The sequence below is a fragment of the Nuphar pumila genome, chromosome 10 (genome assembly GCF_984573655.1).
Source record: "Nuphar pumila chromosome 10, dmNupPumi1.hap1.1, whole genome shotgun sequence".
In the NCBI taxonomy this organism is placed as follows: Eukaryota; Viridiplantae; Streptophyta; class Magnoliopsida; order Nymphaeales; family Nymphaeaceae; genus Nuphar; species Nuphar pumila.
In genome coordinates, this window is record NC_143258.1 from 238,190 (window position 1) to 254,040 (window position 15,851).

Genomic DNA, 15,851 nt, shown 5'->3' on the forward strand with positions numbered 1-15,851 from the left:
TATAATTTTTTTTAAATTAATTAATTGTATAATAACTTGGTAACTATTATTATTTACTTAATTAATTACATTAATTGTATAAAAAATAGAAAGATAGTTAGTTGGGTACATGAGAACATTTTAATTATTTATTATTTACCTAATTAATTATACTAATTAGTTAGATTTGGGTCAGGCCCAGCTCCTATGAACCAATGGTCCGGGTCATGGTCTGCTCTTCAAACCCGAATCGCCGAACTGCACTTAAAAGTCCCCATGGATTGAGCTCTAAACGGGCCTGGGCCGAGTCGGCCCGATACCCACAATACAAGAGAGAGAGAGAGAGAATAACTTATAAAAAAACAAAGAATAAAGCGGACCAAAGAACAAGGACCGCGCACGCAGTCACGACACGAGGAGAAGCCTCCTCTTGCGTTGCCGTATGAATAATACATAACAGACGTCGGTCGGGCGGTGTCTGCTGCACATTTTTTGCCTTTGCAGCACAAATGTCTCACTCCCCTCTCTCCTCTAAAACCCCCACCCTACCTTGGCAATTGCATTCGGCTCTGCTACTTTTGATCGCAGCCTCACTCGTGTGTACGTGTACGTGTACGTGTGAAAGTGAGGTGATGGAATTTCAATCCGTCTTTTGTCTCTTCTATGCACATCCGCGTACCGGGATGTTCCATTTGTTGCGAGAAACAAGAGTTTTGAGTACACATCGCGTTCGCGATTGCAACGCAGTCTCCACCAACCCCGCTGTCCATCATCATAGTCACTTCTCCTCGATGACAGCATCATCATCCTTAGAATCCCTCCTTCCCTTTCCTCTTTCTTCTTGGGCTGTCGGGAGTCAAAACAATCAAATATCATCGTCATAAGGGTAAGAGGTGGTGGTGGTGGTGGCGGTAGTAAAGTTGTGATTGGGGATGGGGAAGGAAAGGTCGAGAGGGGAAGGAAAGGTGGGTTTGGTCGTGGGCAATTATTGCCACGACGTTATCATTAGGGACGGTCGAGTGGTGGGAGAGAGCCTGGGTGGAGCCGCTTCCTTCATCGCCAACGTGCTCGACCTCCTTGACCTCCCCTGCACCTACATCTCCAAGGTGGGACCCGACTTCGCCTACTCCGTCGCCCACCGCCCTTCCGTCGTCCCGCATGTCAGAACCACCCTCTTCCACGCCCACTTCTCCTCTACTCTTCCCAACCATCCCCGCGACTGCGACAACGGCGAGCTTCATCACCATGATCGGGATCGCAACCCCTCCCATTCCCATTCCCACAGCCATCAAGATCGTATCCTCAGACGCTTGCATACCTGCGACCCCATCTCCGTTTCCGATCTCCCCCTTCCTTCCGCTCCTTCAGATTGCGATTTTGAATTCGGCATGGCCGTCGGTGTCGCCGGAGAAATCACGCCCGAAGCCCTATCTCGCTTGCTCGATCTCTGCCGCCTCGTCTTTGTTGACGTCCAAGCCCTCATCCGCACTTTCGACCCCGACGATGGCACCGTCCGCCTCGTCCGTCTGCGCGACACTCGCTTCTTTCATCTCCTCCCTCGGATCGGATTCCTCAAGGCCTCATCGGAGGAAGCGGAATACATCGATGTCCAGGAGACCCGCAATTCTTGCTGCCTCATCGTGACGGACGGGAAGGACGGTTGCAGGGTCTATTGGAAAGATGGACAGCTGCGGGTCCCGTCCTTTCCTGTGATTCAGGTCGATCCCACTGGTGCTGGCGACAGTTTTCTCGGCGGCTTCGCTGCTGGACTCGTCCGGGGGTTGGCCGTGCGGGACGCTGCCCTCCTTGGTAACTTCTTTGGGTCGCTGACGGTCGGACGGATTGGCGTGCCCAAGCTTGATCCCCTCAAATTGCAGGTTTCATTCGATATTTTTCTTTTCTTTTTTTTCCCCACGTCGTGACATTTGGAACTGAGTCACATGATGCTGTTGGACCCATGGTTTGATTTGTTCAGGTTTATGACATTATATCTGATTTACTTCTCTCTTGAACAAATTAGGCCTCATGCATAGAATGCAAAATTATTGGCACTGAAATTTATTGTCCCCACCTTTCGGGATTTTCAGTGGAGAATTTTTATGGATTGTAGGAATCATAAAGAAGCATACAACAATGTTTTAGATTAAAATTTTCAATCAATGGTTGTGTCAATGGATTGTCTCTTCCTTTTTTCCCTTTTCCTCTCTTTTAACCTTCTCATCCAAGACAGGAACCTCTTCCTTTTCCCTCTTTCTTCCCTTTTACTTTCTCATCCAAGAAAGGCAATTTTTTTATCTCCGTACCAAGTTGTCAGATGCGCACAAGATAGTTGTTTGGTGATAGCTGACGTATCTTAAATTTCTTGGATGGGGAGCAATTGGTGGTCTTGAATTTGCAAATAAATAACAAGGGGTTCCATTAAATATTGTTAGAGGAGACCAACGTATCAGAAGCATGACTGTATGAAAGGCCTTTGACATAAGCCCACTGTCAAAGTAAAGTGTAACCACAAATCTATGCCTTGTTTGGGAACACTTGTTTTTATTCATGTCCACATGTAACAGCCATAATCATCACTCAATGTAATGTCTTATTCAGAAACTGAAATGGGCAGATGGGGTATAACCTGTAGGGTGGTTGTGGATTACCAGGTGCTTAGAGGCACTGTTGGCTTAGGATTTGGAATAACTGTTTGAATTGTGAAGACCATGATATGGTGCAAGATGCAGGTTAGGGTCTTAGATCATGACAAAAAATGCATAATAAGATAGTGCTGAGATAGGACTAGCAAATCATAATCGACAAGCAACAGGAAGTCTGTAGCCGGCAAATCAGACATCTTGAGAAAAATGCCATCCTGCTCAAAGGTTGGCCTGATGTGCCAAACTTACTCAGAGGTTTGGCCATATGTTTCATAGACTAGCCTCTCTATTATAGCAGCATCAACATCAGAAACATGAAAATGCTCTTGAAATGACTAGAAAACTTGTTCAAGCTTCATAAAAGACATGCCAATGTTGCCTCCAGTAAGTGAACATCATCTCATGTATTGTACAACAGTACAAGTGTACAAGATGGCAAAAGAACTAAACTGATCTAAGAAGAAAAGTAACAGAGCTACAAAGATGTCTATTTAGGGGTGTGCATCTTAGCTCCTTCAACATGTCATGTCATCCCTAGTAGTAGCAGTTTCATTCTTTGAAAACCTTGTTATGGAGGTAGATTGCTAATCTCACCCGCATGTGTTGCCTTCAAAACTAGTGTTCAAGCCATAATATTTCGTGCCTGTAAAGGGCCTTGTCACCTGTATCGTTAAAGGTAATTTCTCGGTGAGGGTATTTCTCGGAGAGATTTTCAAAAGTTGATAAATCTCGGGAGTTTAAAAAATTGAAAAAATATAAATAACAAAAAAAAAAGCTAAGAAAATAATAAGTTTTGCATTATTTTTCTTCCAAAATTATAAAGAAACATGTTTTAAAGGTTTTAAAATATAAAATAAACAAAAAAACAGAAAATGCAGACCTAAAATAAAAAACAGTTTTTTCCAAAAAATATCGCGATATTATCACGATATTTGATCTTCTGGCGATATTTTGAAAATATCGTGAGATATTACCTTTAATATCTGCTACCTTAAAATATCGATATTTCTCACGATATTTTCAAAATATCACCGATATTGGTGACAGTGGGTGAAACTAAGTTTTGCATGTTGATTACCATTTGAAGCAAAGGGAAAGATAGCATGGTGGAGATCTTTGTTTTTCTTTTCTTTTTTACTGTCCATTTCTTTAAGTTTTAAACTGCCATAAAACAGATGACAACAATTAAAATAAAACTGACTATGTTTCTTACACAGCTTATATCAAAACATAGCAGCATATGCAGATGAATATGGGATACAAGGTGATCTCTTTCCATGAAGAGGAAATAAGAAGAATCTTATGTTTATTAGAACTGTTTTTCTGTTAGAAATAGGAAGTTTAAGTTAATAGCTTCATGGCAAGTGAGATAGAACCAGGGCTACTAGAAAATTTAGGTCAGATTGGAAAGCTTTGGGAGAAAGAAGCAAGATTCTTCCCAACTGGTTGGTAGTGAAGCATGATTGGCTGAGTTGGAATCATAAATCTCAGTAAGTTCAAGATATGCTAGAACCAAGGTTACCAAAAACTTTAGGTTGGATTCGAAAGCTTTTCTTTGGGAACAAGAAGCACATTCTTCCTAAGGGGCTGGTGGCAAAGCAAGACTCCCTAAGTTGAAATCATAAATCTCAGTAAGTTCAAGATGTTAGAAAGTGGCTTTGAATACATTAGGTTCAATAATGAACCCATACATCGAATAAACCCATTAAAGGGAACAACATAAGCACATAATGTGCTAACACATAAACCCACACAAGGGGCAAAAATATGACTTAAAGTCATAAGTTGAATATTATTGAAAGAAAGGAAGAAGAGGGGGAAAACCCCTTACAATGGAGCAAGAGCTCCTCCAAATCTCTAAGAAATACAAGGGGGAGACCCCTATTTATAACACAAGAGAGGAGCCACAAAGGGGGCTCCCAAAGGAGTCGTTGGGAGCCCCCAACGGTCACATTTGTGACCGTTGGGGGCTCCCCAACGACTCTTTGGGGAGCCTCCCTAGGTGGCGCAAACCCAAAAAAATAGAAAAAGAAAAAAGAAAAAATTAAATTAAATTACAAACATATTCCGAATGGAATATGCGTAAAACTGGAAATGTCTAAACTACCCCTATGCCTATAAATAGAAAAATATATATTTTATATATATAATTAGGATAATACATATGCATATATACAATATATGAATATGTATTATCCTTTATATATATAAAATATATATAGTATTACAAAGGTTGAATGATACATTTTAACACAAGATTTGTTTCCTGTGAAGGGAAACATGATTTTCAATAATTGAGATGTGTTAAACCTAGATTTATTCTTGTTTAAGAAAATTGTAAATTTATGTTGATGCTATTCTTTCTTTTCAGTAAATGATTTACTAGCATAATATATATTTTATGCCATCTATCTGTTGCAAATTTGTCATTTTTCATTGCCCATTATGTTTTCAAATTGATCTCGTCTCAATTCTCGAATGATTCCTCATGTGGCTTTATCCCCTCAAATCATTAAGTCTTCTCGTTCCTTACTTTATGATGTTCTCATTTGAAGAGGGGCTACCCATAGCAGCATACTAATTAATGTCACGTGAACGACATGGGAAATGCCAGTTTTGTGTAATTTTTCATTGAGAATGGTATACAAAGGGACATGACACTGCGGTAAGTGGGAGTATTTCTGTGACATACTAATCAGTGTTTTAGGTTCAATTGAGGTATTTGGGAATTATGAAGGTTCTCAAAATTTACGAAACCAGCAGTCTGATATGGTGTGTAATTGCATGATGAAGCAGCTAGTAAACACTCGGAGCAATGTCTCTGGTTGAGTTGCTGGCAATACGTCTAGGACTATATGTGCTCTTTTATGCAAAGCATTATAGTCGGAATTTATGCAAGTAGTAGCCTTGATGCATCTGGCTGTCTCAAGTTGAACCTTATTTTTATTTGTATATTCTTGTGGGACAAGGTCAATACCAAGGGAACACCCCATCAGATCAAGGATGAAACCAAAAGGATTGTCTGATTATTTCTTTGTCATGGATATTGAGAACATGTAGAATATCATGTTTTTGTCAGTATACCTGTATCAACCTGAATGCTGCAACCCATTGATGAAGTCAAACATATGTAAGAGTGGATAAACTTGCTTGACAATACATTCTGAGAGGCCCTTAACATTGCAACATGGCAAATCTGCGAGAATTGCTTTGACTTTTATGGTGAGTATGCAATCCAAAAATGATTTAAAAGTGAAATATTTGACTATTTAGAAATAATGTGATTCCGTCACAAAAATATCATGATTATCATTGTACTTTCAAAGTTTTTTTTTTTCATGAAGGATGGGGAAACCATCGGGATCAGAACCTAGTCACGCTTGCTAAGTCTGCCATACTTACAGTCTCTTTCCCGATGGTGTAAACCCGTGGCGCACCCCTTGCCCCCAGGGAGTTGCCCGGCTTCGGCTGACCAAGCGCTTATCCCTTGCCCTCATTAATGCAAGGGATTTGACACTTATGGGAATGGAACTGTGACTGTCTAGTGGCGAAGGCCCCCTCCACTGCACCAAACCCCTTGGGGCATACTTTCAAAGTTTTTAATTTTTCTTTTCTTCTTTTTGTAATTTAGACATGGTTTTTCCTCATTCATTATTATTTGTATATTTAGCAAATTTTTACCTCTTTACACTTTTCTCCAAAACACAATATTTTTATTTTCTGGTATCATTTCTGTTAAAATGTATTGTGTACATGACATTTGTATTTTGCATATATATATATATATATATATATAGTTCACTGCGTATGTAAACTGAAATACCCATCAGGGGTATTTCAGTCTTTTCAGGTTGTAATAGGTGTCAGTCCAACAGGGACTGATGAGTTTCTTTTTTGTCTTTATTTTTATTTTTTTACTTTTTCTTTATTAAATGCTGTAACATGTGGTGTTGGGAGCTGCTCCAACTAGCTGTTGGACCGGGCCCTAATGAACCTTCTCATGTATTTGTTATGCATGTTTCCAAGCATTGCTGAATAAAAGCCTTATATTTTTAAGTGTGTTCTTGCTCTCTTTTGAGACTTTGTGTTAGCCCTTAGTGACTATTTGTATTTGGCCCATTAAAGTCTTTTGTACTTGTGTGTGTACCTTTGTAGCCACATTATGGCATTGTATTTGTGCACATATTGTTTCATTACATGGTTTCAGAGCCATTGGTGCTCTTGGGCAAAAACTTGAAGAGGAGATTGGTGGAGCATTGGTTCGTTGGTTTGTCACTTCGGGAAGAGCACTTTTTCCTTGCTTTCTTTTCTTCATTCTTTCCTCCACTATGGCCGATAGAGAAGTTGTAACAATTGTTCTCATCAAATTTGATGGGAAAAACTATAATATGTAGGCCGCAGCGGTGAAAAGAATTCTCATGGCAAAGACTATGGCATTTTGTTGATGGATCCTCATTAGAACCGCAACCAATTCTCACAAAATTGGTTATTTGAGCCGATGGTGGATCAAAGGAAGAAAGCCTTAAAGGAATTGAAAAAGAAAAGACTATGATAGATTACAAAAAAGACTATAAATATTGGAAAGTAGGTCATGCTAAGGTCCTTTCCCTCTTTATGGGTGGTATGCATGAGGAGTCTTGCTTCGATATTCTTAAATTTGAAAGAGCCAATGAGGCTTGAAATTATGTTAAACAAACATATGCCCAAAAAGATGTGGCACACAAATGGGATCTCAAGGACAAGGTACATAATTGCAAACAAGCGGATAAGACCGTGAGGAAATACTATAGTACCTCAAGAGGCTTTGAGATCAATTGGCTAAACTTGAGCTTATATGGAAAACTCTAAATGACGCTCAAGAATGGAAGAAATACAAGCATGAGGAACAATTGTTCCAATTTTTTAGAAGACTAAGACCCTAGTTTGAACAAGTTCGGGTCAATATTATTGATAAGGAAAATCCTCTTCCCTTACATGAAGTCTTGGCTCAAGTATACATGAAGGAGACAAGACTAAAATCTATGTCTGAATCAAAGGAAACCAAGGATAATGTATTGGCCGTCTAAAGACCGAGTGCCAACACAAATGTTTATAAATCACCCAATTTTTCAAAGCCTTACAATGGGAAGCTTAGATATGATGACAACAAAAAAAGAACTATATTGACTTGTCATAATTGTTGAGAACCAGGTCATTTTGCCCCAAGTTCAAAGAAAGAAAAGATAAAAAGGTGGCATCTGTGGGAGCGTCTCACGGGGAAAGAAGTGGAACCAATGATGACTCAAAATCCATTGGAATCATGTTCTCTCAAATCATGGAGGCCCTTCATCCACTAATCAAAAACTCCTCTCTCTGATGTCGCGGTCTCTACATCGCCTCCTGGTAAGGGTTCATGGTTTTTGGATTCTGGAGCCCCATTCCATATGACTCCACACTTCTCTTTACTTTCTGAATGTTGCACTAGTTCAATACCAAAAAATGTTTTCACTGCCGATAGATCTTCTCTTAGCATAAAAAAACATTAGAAATTTTGAAAACTCTTTGAAATTCTAGATTTTCAAAAGTTAGACTTGTCCCAAAATTGAATTTAAATCTTTTGTCTGTTTCACAAATTATTAACCGTGGGTGTAGTGTCTCATCCAAAAAGTGTTTTGTGTAGGGTCTTTAGTCCGAGAAGCAGATTGGGGAAGGCTATGGCGAATGAGACCTTTACTACATGGATAGTCTTCTTCTTCCAAAAAGTAATTTTTGTTATAATGTTCAAAATGTCAATTTAGGCATCAAAGATTATGACATCCTAGTTTGTCAAAATTGTCTCATGTACCTCATTTAAGTAAATTTTGGAATGAAAATTTTTATTGTGAGGATTGTATTGTTGACAAAATGAAGGCTCCCTCCTTTCCAAAAAGAACATTTTTTTCTTCTAAACCATTTGAACTAATGCACTCGGATGTATTGGGACCTTCTCCTATCTTATCTAAAGGTGGTATTTCTTATTATGTAATATTTGTTGATGACTATACAAGATACTTATGGATATACTTTCTTAGGCACAAGAATGAGGTTTTTGAGAGCTTTAAAAAATATCATAACTTTATAAAAAATCAATCTGAGACCAAAATTTTTATCTTTCGCTCAGACTTTGGGAGAGAATTTATGTCAAATGATTTCAAAGCTTATTTTAAAAATAATAGAATTATTCATCAAAGATCACGTGCCTATACTCCTCAACAAAATGGGTTACCTTAGCGAAAACATAGGCACATAATTGAAACTACTAGAACTCTTTTAATTGCAAAAGATGTTCCAAAACATTTTTGGGCTGAAGCATGTTTGACAGTTGTATATCTCATCAACCAACTTCCATCATCTAAGCTTCAAAACATTTCTCCTTATGATTTTTTTTAAGTTTCTTCCAATTATCATACATTAAGACCTTTTGGATGCAAGTGTTTCTTTCTCACTGACAAAAATGATAAACTCTCTCTTAAAGCCATACTACGTGCATTCTTTGAATATGGAGAAACTTAGAAAAGGTTTAAATGTTTTAATTTAAAAAATAACAAACTATAAATATCTAAGAACAAGGTTGTAAATATCGTATTGTTACCCATATCAGTTAGGCCTATAGTAACACCGTATTGTATAGTAAATTTTTAATACATTTTTTCCAAAAAATCAAGAAAAATTAGAAAAAATTCTAAAAAACATATCACATGAAACAATGATGAATTGCACAAAATACAACCATGAAATCACGTATAAAGCATTTATGTCTCTATGAGCCGCATAAAACATCATCAAACATCAACAAATATGAAACCATAGGTAATATTGCATGCATATCTTGCAAAATATTAAATATCTTGTAATTAAGAACATGACACAAGACTCATACTTTCATATTACATAAACAAAAATATTATAGCAATAGTTGCACTCGATTTTCAATCGGTTTTCACTCATGACTTAAGTGCCCCATTGTCATATCAGATCATTTTATGTCATCTTTGTTGGGAGATTGTGGAGCCTGATTTCTACCTTGATATAAATCTTTAATTTTCGTGGATCCATAATAAAGATTTTTTTGAAGAGTAGCTTTGTAATATTACTCATAATAAAGATTTTTTACCTTAACCCATTTTCTTGAGTGGAACAATAATGGAAATGGATTTTTTTTACCTTGACACACTTCTTATGGTGAAAAAATGGAAGAAATGCACTTCTAATGGCCTCTAGACAAATGGAGAAGTCAGCCCTCAAAAGGTATTTTAAACCCAAAATGAAAAAGTTAACTTTCGGCCTTTTTAAAATGTGCCAAAGGTGTATTATACGATACGACATGATATAGGAGTGTGTCGTATGATACACCTGATACAGGTACGATACACACTCGTATCGCAATACAAATGTGTATCGTATCACAAAACCCCAAAGTAATTATATATATTGTACCGTATCATACGATGCAGTACAATACTTACAACACTATCTAAGAATGTTTGCTTTCTTGAAAATGAAAGTTTTTTTCAAAATGTGCCTGAGAAAGACTGAGTAATTTTTTTTGCTTAAATTATTACCTTAAGGTAAAGGTAATTCTTCGTATGAGAATGATAGAAATGAAGAGCCTCAATCAAATCAGGATGGTGAAAACATTGAATATGGAGGACATAACATAATTCGATATAGAAGACGTGACAATGATAGTCAACCAAATGCCTTAGAAAGGTACTCTACCTTAGAAAATCAACAAACAAAAATGGTCAGGAGATCAGATAGGACTTCTAGACGCCATGATAAATTTGTTTCATATGAATCATTTTCAGCTCAATATAGGGCTTGTTTAGCTAGAATTTTGGCCTATTTTGAACCTACCACACACAAACAAGCAAAAAAATATCTTAAATGGGTGAAAGCTATGAATGAAGAATTAGGAGCACTCAAAAAATCTATGACTTGGGAAGTTTCTGATTTACCTAATTGTAAAAAAATTATAGGTTGTAGATGGGTGTATAAATTCAAAACTAAGTAATGGAACCCTAGAAAGAAACAAGGTTAAGCTGGTTGCCAAAGGGTATGCACAAGAATACGAGGTAGACTATGATGAGACATTTGCCCCAGTAGCTAGGATGACTTCAGTTAGGACCCTTAATGTTTTTGTTGCTATTAAAGGTTGATCTATATGCCAAATGAATGTAAAAATTGCATTTTTAAATGGAGATATAAAAGAAGTTTATATGGATTCACCTCCTGGATATGAAATCCCCTCTGGTTATGTACTTTGATTGAAAAAAGTTCTTTATGGTTTGAAACAGACACTCAAAACCTAGTATGATCACTTTAGTTTTATTATGCTAAAGTTTGATTTTAAATCTTATTATATTGATACTGCTATGTTTACTATGAAATATGATGTAGGGATTGTCATACTTTTTCTTTATGTTGATGATATGATTATTACATGTATCCTTAAAAAATATTTTGAAATGACTGGTCTTGGATTTCTTAGATTTTTTCTTGAAATTGAGGTTACTTATTCTCCTAGGGGATACTTGCTTTCTCAAACCAAGTTTGCTAATGATATTATTGATAAGGTCAGGCATTACTGATGAAAAAAGGGTGGACACACATGAAGTTATTAATGCTAAGATAAAAATTGACGATGGGATACCTCTGGACGATCCTACTCCATATCGTTAAATGATTCGTCCTTGACTTATTTAACTATTACTAGGCCTAATATTGTGCATGCAGTTCATACTGCCAGTCAATTCCAACATTCTCCCACTACTGTTCTCATGAGTGTTGTAATGAGAATTGTTAGATATTTACAAACCTCTACCTCTAGAGGTATTTTATTATCCTCTTCTTGCTCTCTTAAGTTGATTGCTTATTCTGACTCGGATTGGGGAGATCCAAATGATTGACGTTAACTGATGACTTTTGTGTTTTTTAAGTGATACTCTGGTGTCGTAGAAGTGCACAAAGCAGCAGAAAGTATCATTATTACCTATTGAAGCCGAATACCGTGCAATGACTACGATCACATCAGAGATTGTTTGGTTGCGAAGATTACTTGAGGATATGAGTGTTCATCTTTGGACACACTTCAGAATGTGTTATAATAATAAGAGTGCAATATATATAGCTGGCAACCATACATTCCAAGCATATCGAAATGGACTACTACTATGTGCGTGAAGAATTTCTGAGGCACACCGTCACTCTACCTTATGTTACCTCCGAGTATCTACTAGCAGACTTCTTCACCAAGGCGCTTCCGTTACCTCGATTTTATTTTCTTTTTGACAAACTTTCGGTGATCACACCGTAAGTTTGGGGGGTGTTCAAATGTATTGTGTATATGACATTTGTATTTTGCATATATATATATATATATATAGTTTACTGTGTATGTAAACTGAAATACCCATCAGGGGTATTTCAGTCTTTTGTGTCAATCCAATACAAACTGACAAGTTTTTTTTTGTCTGTATTTTTATTTTTTTACTTTTTCTTTATTAAATGCTGTAACATGTGGTGTTGGAAGCTGGTCCAATTAGCTGTTGGACCAGCCCCAACGGCTAGAAATCTAGCTGTTGGGCGAGCCCCTTTTGAATGGGAGTGCTTATACAAAGGCACTCCCTCTCATGTATTTGTTATGCTTGTTTCCAAGCATTGTTGAATAAAAGCCTTTTATAAAAGCCTTATATTTTTAAGTGTGTTCTTGCTCTCTTTTGAGAGATTTTGTGTTAGCCCTTAGTGGCTATTTGTATTTGGCCCATTATAGGCTTTTGTAATTGTGTTTGCACCTTTGTAGCCACATTGTGGCATTGTATTTGTGCACTTGTTGTTTCATTACAATTTCAGATATATATGCCAGGATTTATAGGAAAACCTATAATATCACAAGAGCTTGCCTTACCAGGATATAAAGGAGGTAGATGTTGACCATAGTCATTCTTACTCCGGAAATTAGAAGAATTTAATTTCTGGGTGAAGAGATTTGTAGGGACAGAAGACTTAATGGATGATGGCATATTGGAATCAGCTAAAAGGAAGTTTGTGAAAAGAAATATTAAGAATGTTGACTAGGCTAGGTGAACAAACACTATCAACCTTTGCTTCTTTTTTGGAGTTCAAGAATGGTTGCCAACTGGCAGAACCAAGGCCTGCATGACTATTTACATCAGTAGTATTGCAGTTTTTGCATTTATCTGCTATCAGCCTAGTGGTTTTGATTCCAGCTCTGTCATGACCTTGGCCAGTCTTCATGTTTCTGGTCTCTGGAAAATGCTATCCTCTCTGAATCTCCAGTCTTGAAATCATGTTAAAAGAAGTTTGTGAGTAAAATGTCGTTTTCATAATTTATGAATAGTACCTTATGTATAATTTTGTAAGGTAATGCATAATGAACAAAGGAGGAGCAAACTACTTCTATGCTTACATCACTGCCTAGAAGACTAGTGTTACTTCAACATACATAGGGGTGTGTCTCCTCAAAACAAGCTAATCAAAGTCAAGCCTCCCATCCTGTACAATCAGGATGAAGCGTTTAGACCTATTTTGACTGAAAGATATCATGGGTTCAAATTTGCTCTTCTATGCTTGCACGAGCAATGGAGGGTTGGGTTTGAGCATGCGTGCGCATGTGTATGTGCATGCGGACATCATCTACTCTCCTTAGAAGTTATATTAGGCTTGTTATGCTATCCACTACCTTTGTGGGGATATGGAAAACAAAGAGGCAATGGGGAATTGTCAATGTCAATCTTACGAGCAACTCTATGTGGAGGTGCCATATGATATGCTTTGCATGAAGATAGTTCCTTCTGCAAGTGCTTCTTATCTGAGCCCTAGTAGGGCACTGTAAATGCAGAGATTCGCCAAGAGCTTCACCTAGATCTTTACATCTGCATGACTGTTCTAGCTTAGTGTCTCCATTGATAACCAGTTGCCTTTTAAATCTGTAGATTTGTGGTTCTGTGCGCAGTCTCAAACTTATCTTATTCTCCTACAAGAAACTCTCATTGCTCAGTATATGTCTTGGTAATGCCTGTTGAACCATGCACCTAGAATTTTGTCATTTTTTTATTTCACGGTGCAGTTCTCCTTTTTGCATGATAGTGTACTGGTACTGCTAGTTTAGTCTTTCAACTAAACCCTAGTTTTCAATATGAAATTGTTTCATATTAATGTTAATTTAGCATAAATCTTACTTTTTCCATGCCACTTTTAACCAACTTAATGAAGGACGTGAAGTTGCATATTATTTGGAGAACAATTACATGTTTCCAATTAATCAAAGTAGAATTATGCATGGCTGGTACTAACTCATTAGAAACATATTTCCATGTAGCAAAAGCAAACATGTAAACCTTCATACTGTGTTATAACAGAATTAGATTCAAAAAGTAAGATGATGCATCCTTCTTTATCAATAGCCGACAAGTGGAGGGTCAAAGTCATAGACTCATGGGTGGATGAGGAAGATGATAAACTTTAAATTGTGGTTCATAACAGGAAAAAGTAGAAAACCTGCCATAGAAACAGGCATGACCTTGTTTAACAAGATTGAGAGAAAAAGGAAAAGAAAACCCAATTTTAGGACATGTAATAGATTAACTTGAGAAAAGTGATCTCTTTTCAGTAATGTGACCAGAGGGCCCTTGCATTGATAAACCGTTATATTTTGCAGCCTGCTAGTTCATCGTGTGCTGCTGTAGTGGGTGTAGCATAACAAATATTTGAGAGAAATTGCTGAATTTTATCATCTGGTAGAGGTTTTCATGGACAGGTGTGGAAATTAAACGTCCTTTTTGTTGGGGACCGAAAAGTCAAACTTCATTAAAAAGTTACAGAGTTACTTATATGCAGTCAATGATCCTTGAGTGACAGTTGATATAGCCAAAAATACAGTAGTGCCTTTGAGGCATCAGGCTGATTTTATGTTCAATTTCTTATTCAAGCTCCTCACAAGGTGTACTAGTTATGGAAATTATCCACCATACTTTATTGCCTCAGGAACCAGAGTAGGGATTGGTAGATTTTGCCCGACCCAAGGGTCAACAAAAAACAAGGCAGCATTAGTTCTTTTGGACCTAGTAGAAGTGAAGCGTCATGGATACTGACAGCTACATGTAGCAAGAGGCTACTTTTATTAAACTCACAATATGATGCTATAAGAAACTACAATTTTAGGTGTGGTCTTCCTGCCCCAAAGGTATCTCTTGGAATTTTGAGTCATGTTGCTTCAGCGGTTAGTTTGCCAGTATTTCAGTTGTGCCATTATTATCCCTTTAATCAGTTTACTTTGTTCCTGATCTAATAGGTACCGAGAGCAATATCAAGCTGCTTATACTTGTACCATGAATAATCTCATATGGCACAAGCTGTTGCAAAATTTCCAAGATTTACTATAACTATATTCCCTATGATACTTGTCTTACTCTTGGATGAACTTGCTAGTTTAGAAACCCAACCATCTGTGAATGGTACAAAAACAAATGCAATCAGATCAAAAGTAACACAACAGACAAATCATTCTAAAGGAAGAAACACAACAGACAAATCAAGCAGTTTTATGGGACACCCACTGGAATCAAACACGAGAACCTCAGCCAATATAGTGAGATCCAATCTAAAGGTTTCCTCCAGCTATTTTTGCTTTGGCTAACAACTGTTGGCTCTATTGATGCACTCAAGTAGCAATATTGGCACTGGTGATGATCTTCAAGCTGTACTGAAGCATGGATGCCACCACAGGGTAAATCACCATCTTCCTACCCACAAAGGCACAAGGGGATGAAACCGACAGCCACAAGTATAGATTTTAGATGTCGTGGGCATTAAGTACCTCAAAGTGCCTATACATGGGTATTTAACTTTATGTGAAGTGCTATCTCTTCTCCTGCTTTCTGCTTCAACGGCATTTATGTAAATTTCCTTTCCCTTCTTTAGCCTAAATCATGATACATTGTTTCTAGAGGAAATGTGTATCGCTGCTCTTTTCAGAGAGTTACAATGCTTTTGTTTGTGTGTCATGGTTGTAGAGATGTTTGATTTGTAACCTTTGGATGTGATGATTTCATTATCCTGTCATCTCAGCTTGTTGTAGCAATATGTCCTTTTATCATAACATCTACTTGTCAAGTGACTATATGAACGTGTTCGAGAAAAAGTACCCAACAACTTCATGGCGTCCTATATCCTTGCCCCTTTTCGAATGAG

At 37.5% G+C, this 15,851-nt stretch overlaps 1 protein-coding gene across 3 annotated transcripts in view; it reads left to right on the forward strand.

Moving 5' to 3' along the window:
- The first annotated feature begins 393 nt into the window (after positions 1–393).
- LOC149823130 (inositol 3-kinase-like) overlaps positions 394–15,851 on the forward strand; it is a 31,799-nt gene continuing 16,341 nt past the window's right edge. For 2 of the 3 annotated variants that reach the window (XR_016434724.1, XR_016434723.1), the window contains exon 1: positions 460–1,856. Coding sequence is in view for 1 of the 3 variants with exons in the window: in XM_090018664.1 (XP_089874790.1) it covers positions 912–1,856 (945 nt within the window). In the remaining 2 variants the exon portion in view is untranslated. Of the gene's footprint in view, positions 1,857–15,851 lie in introns of all 3 variants that reach the window. The other variant, XM_090018664.1, reaches the window with a different exon arrangement.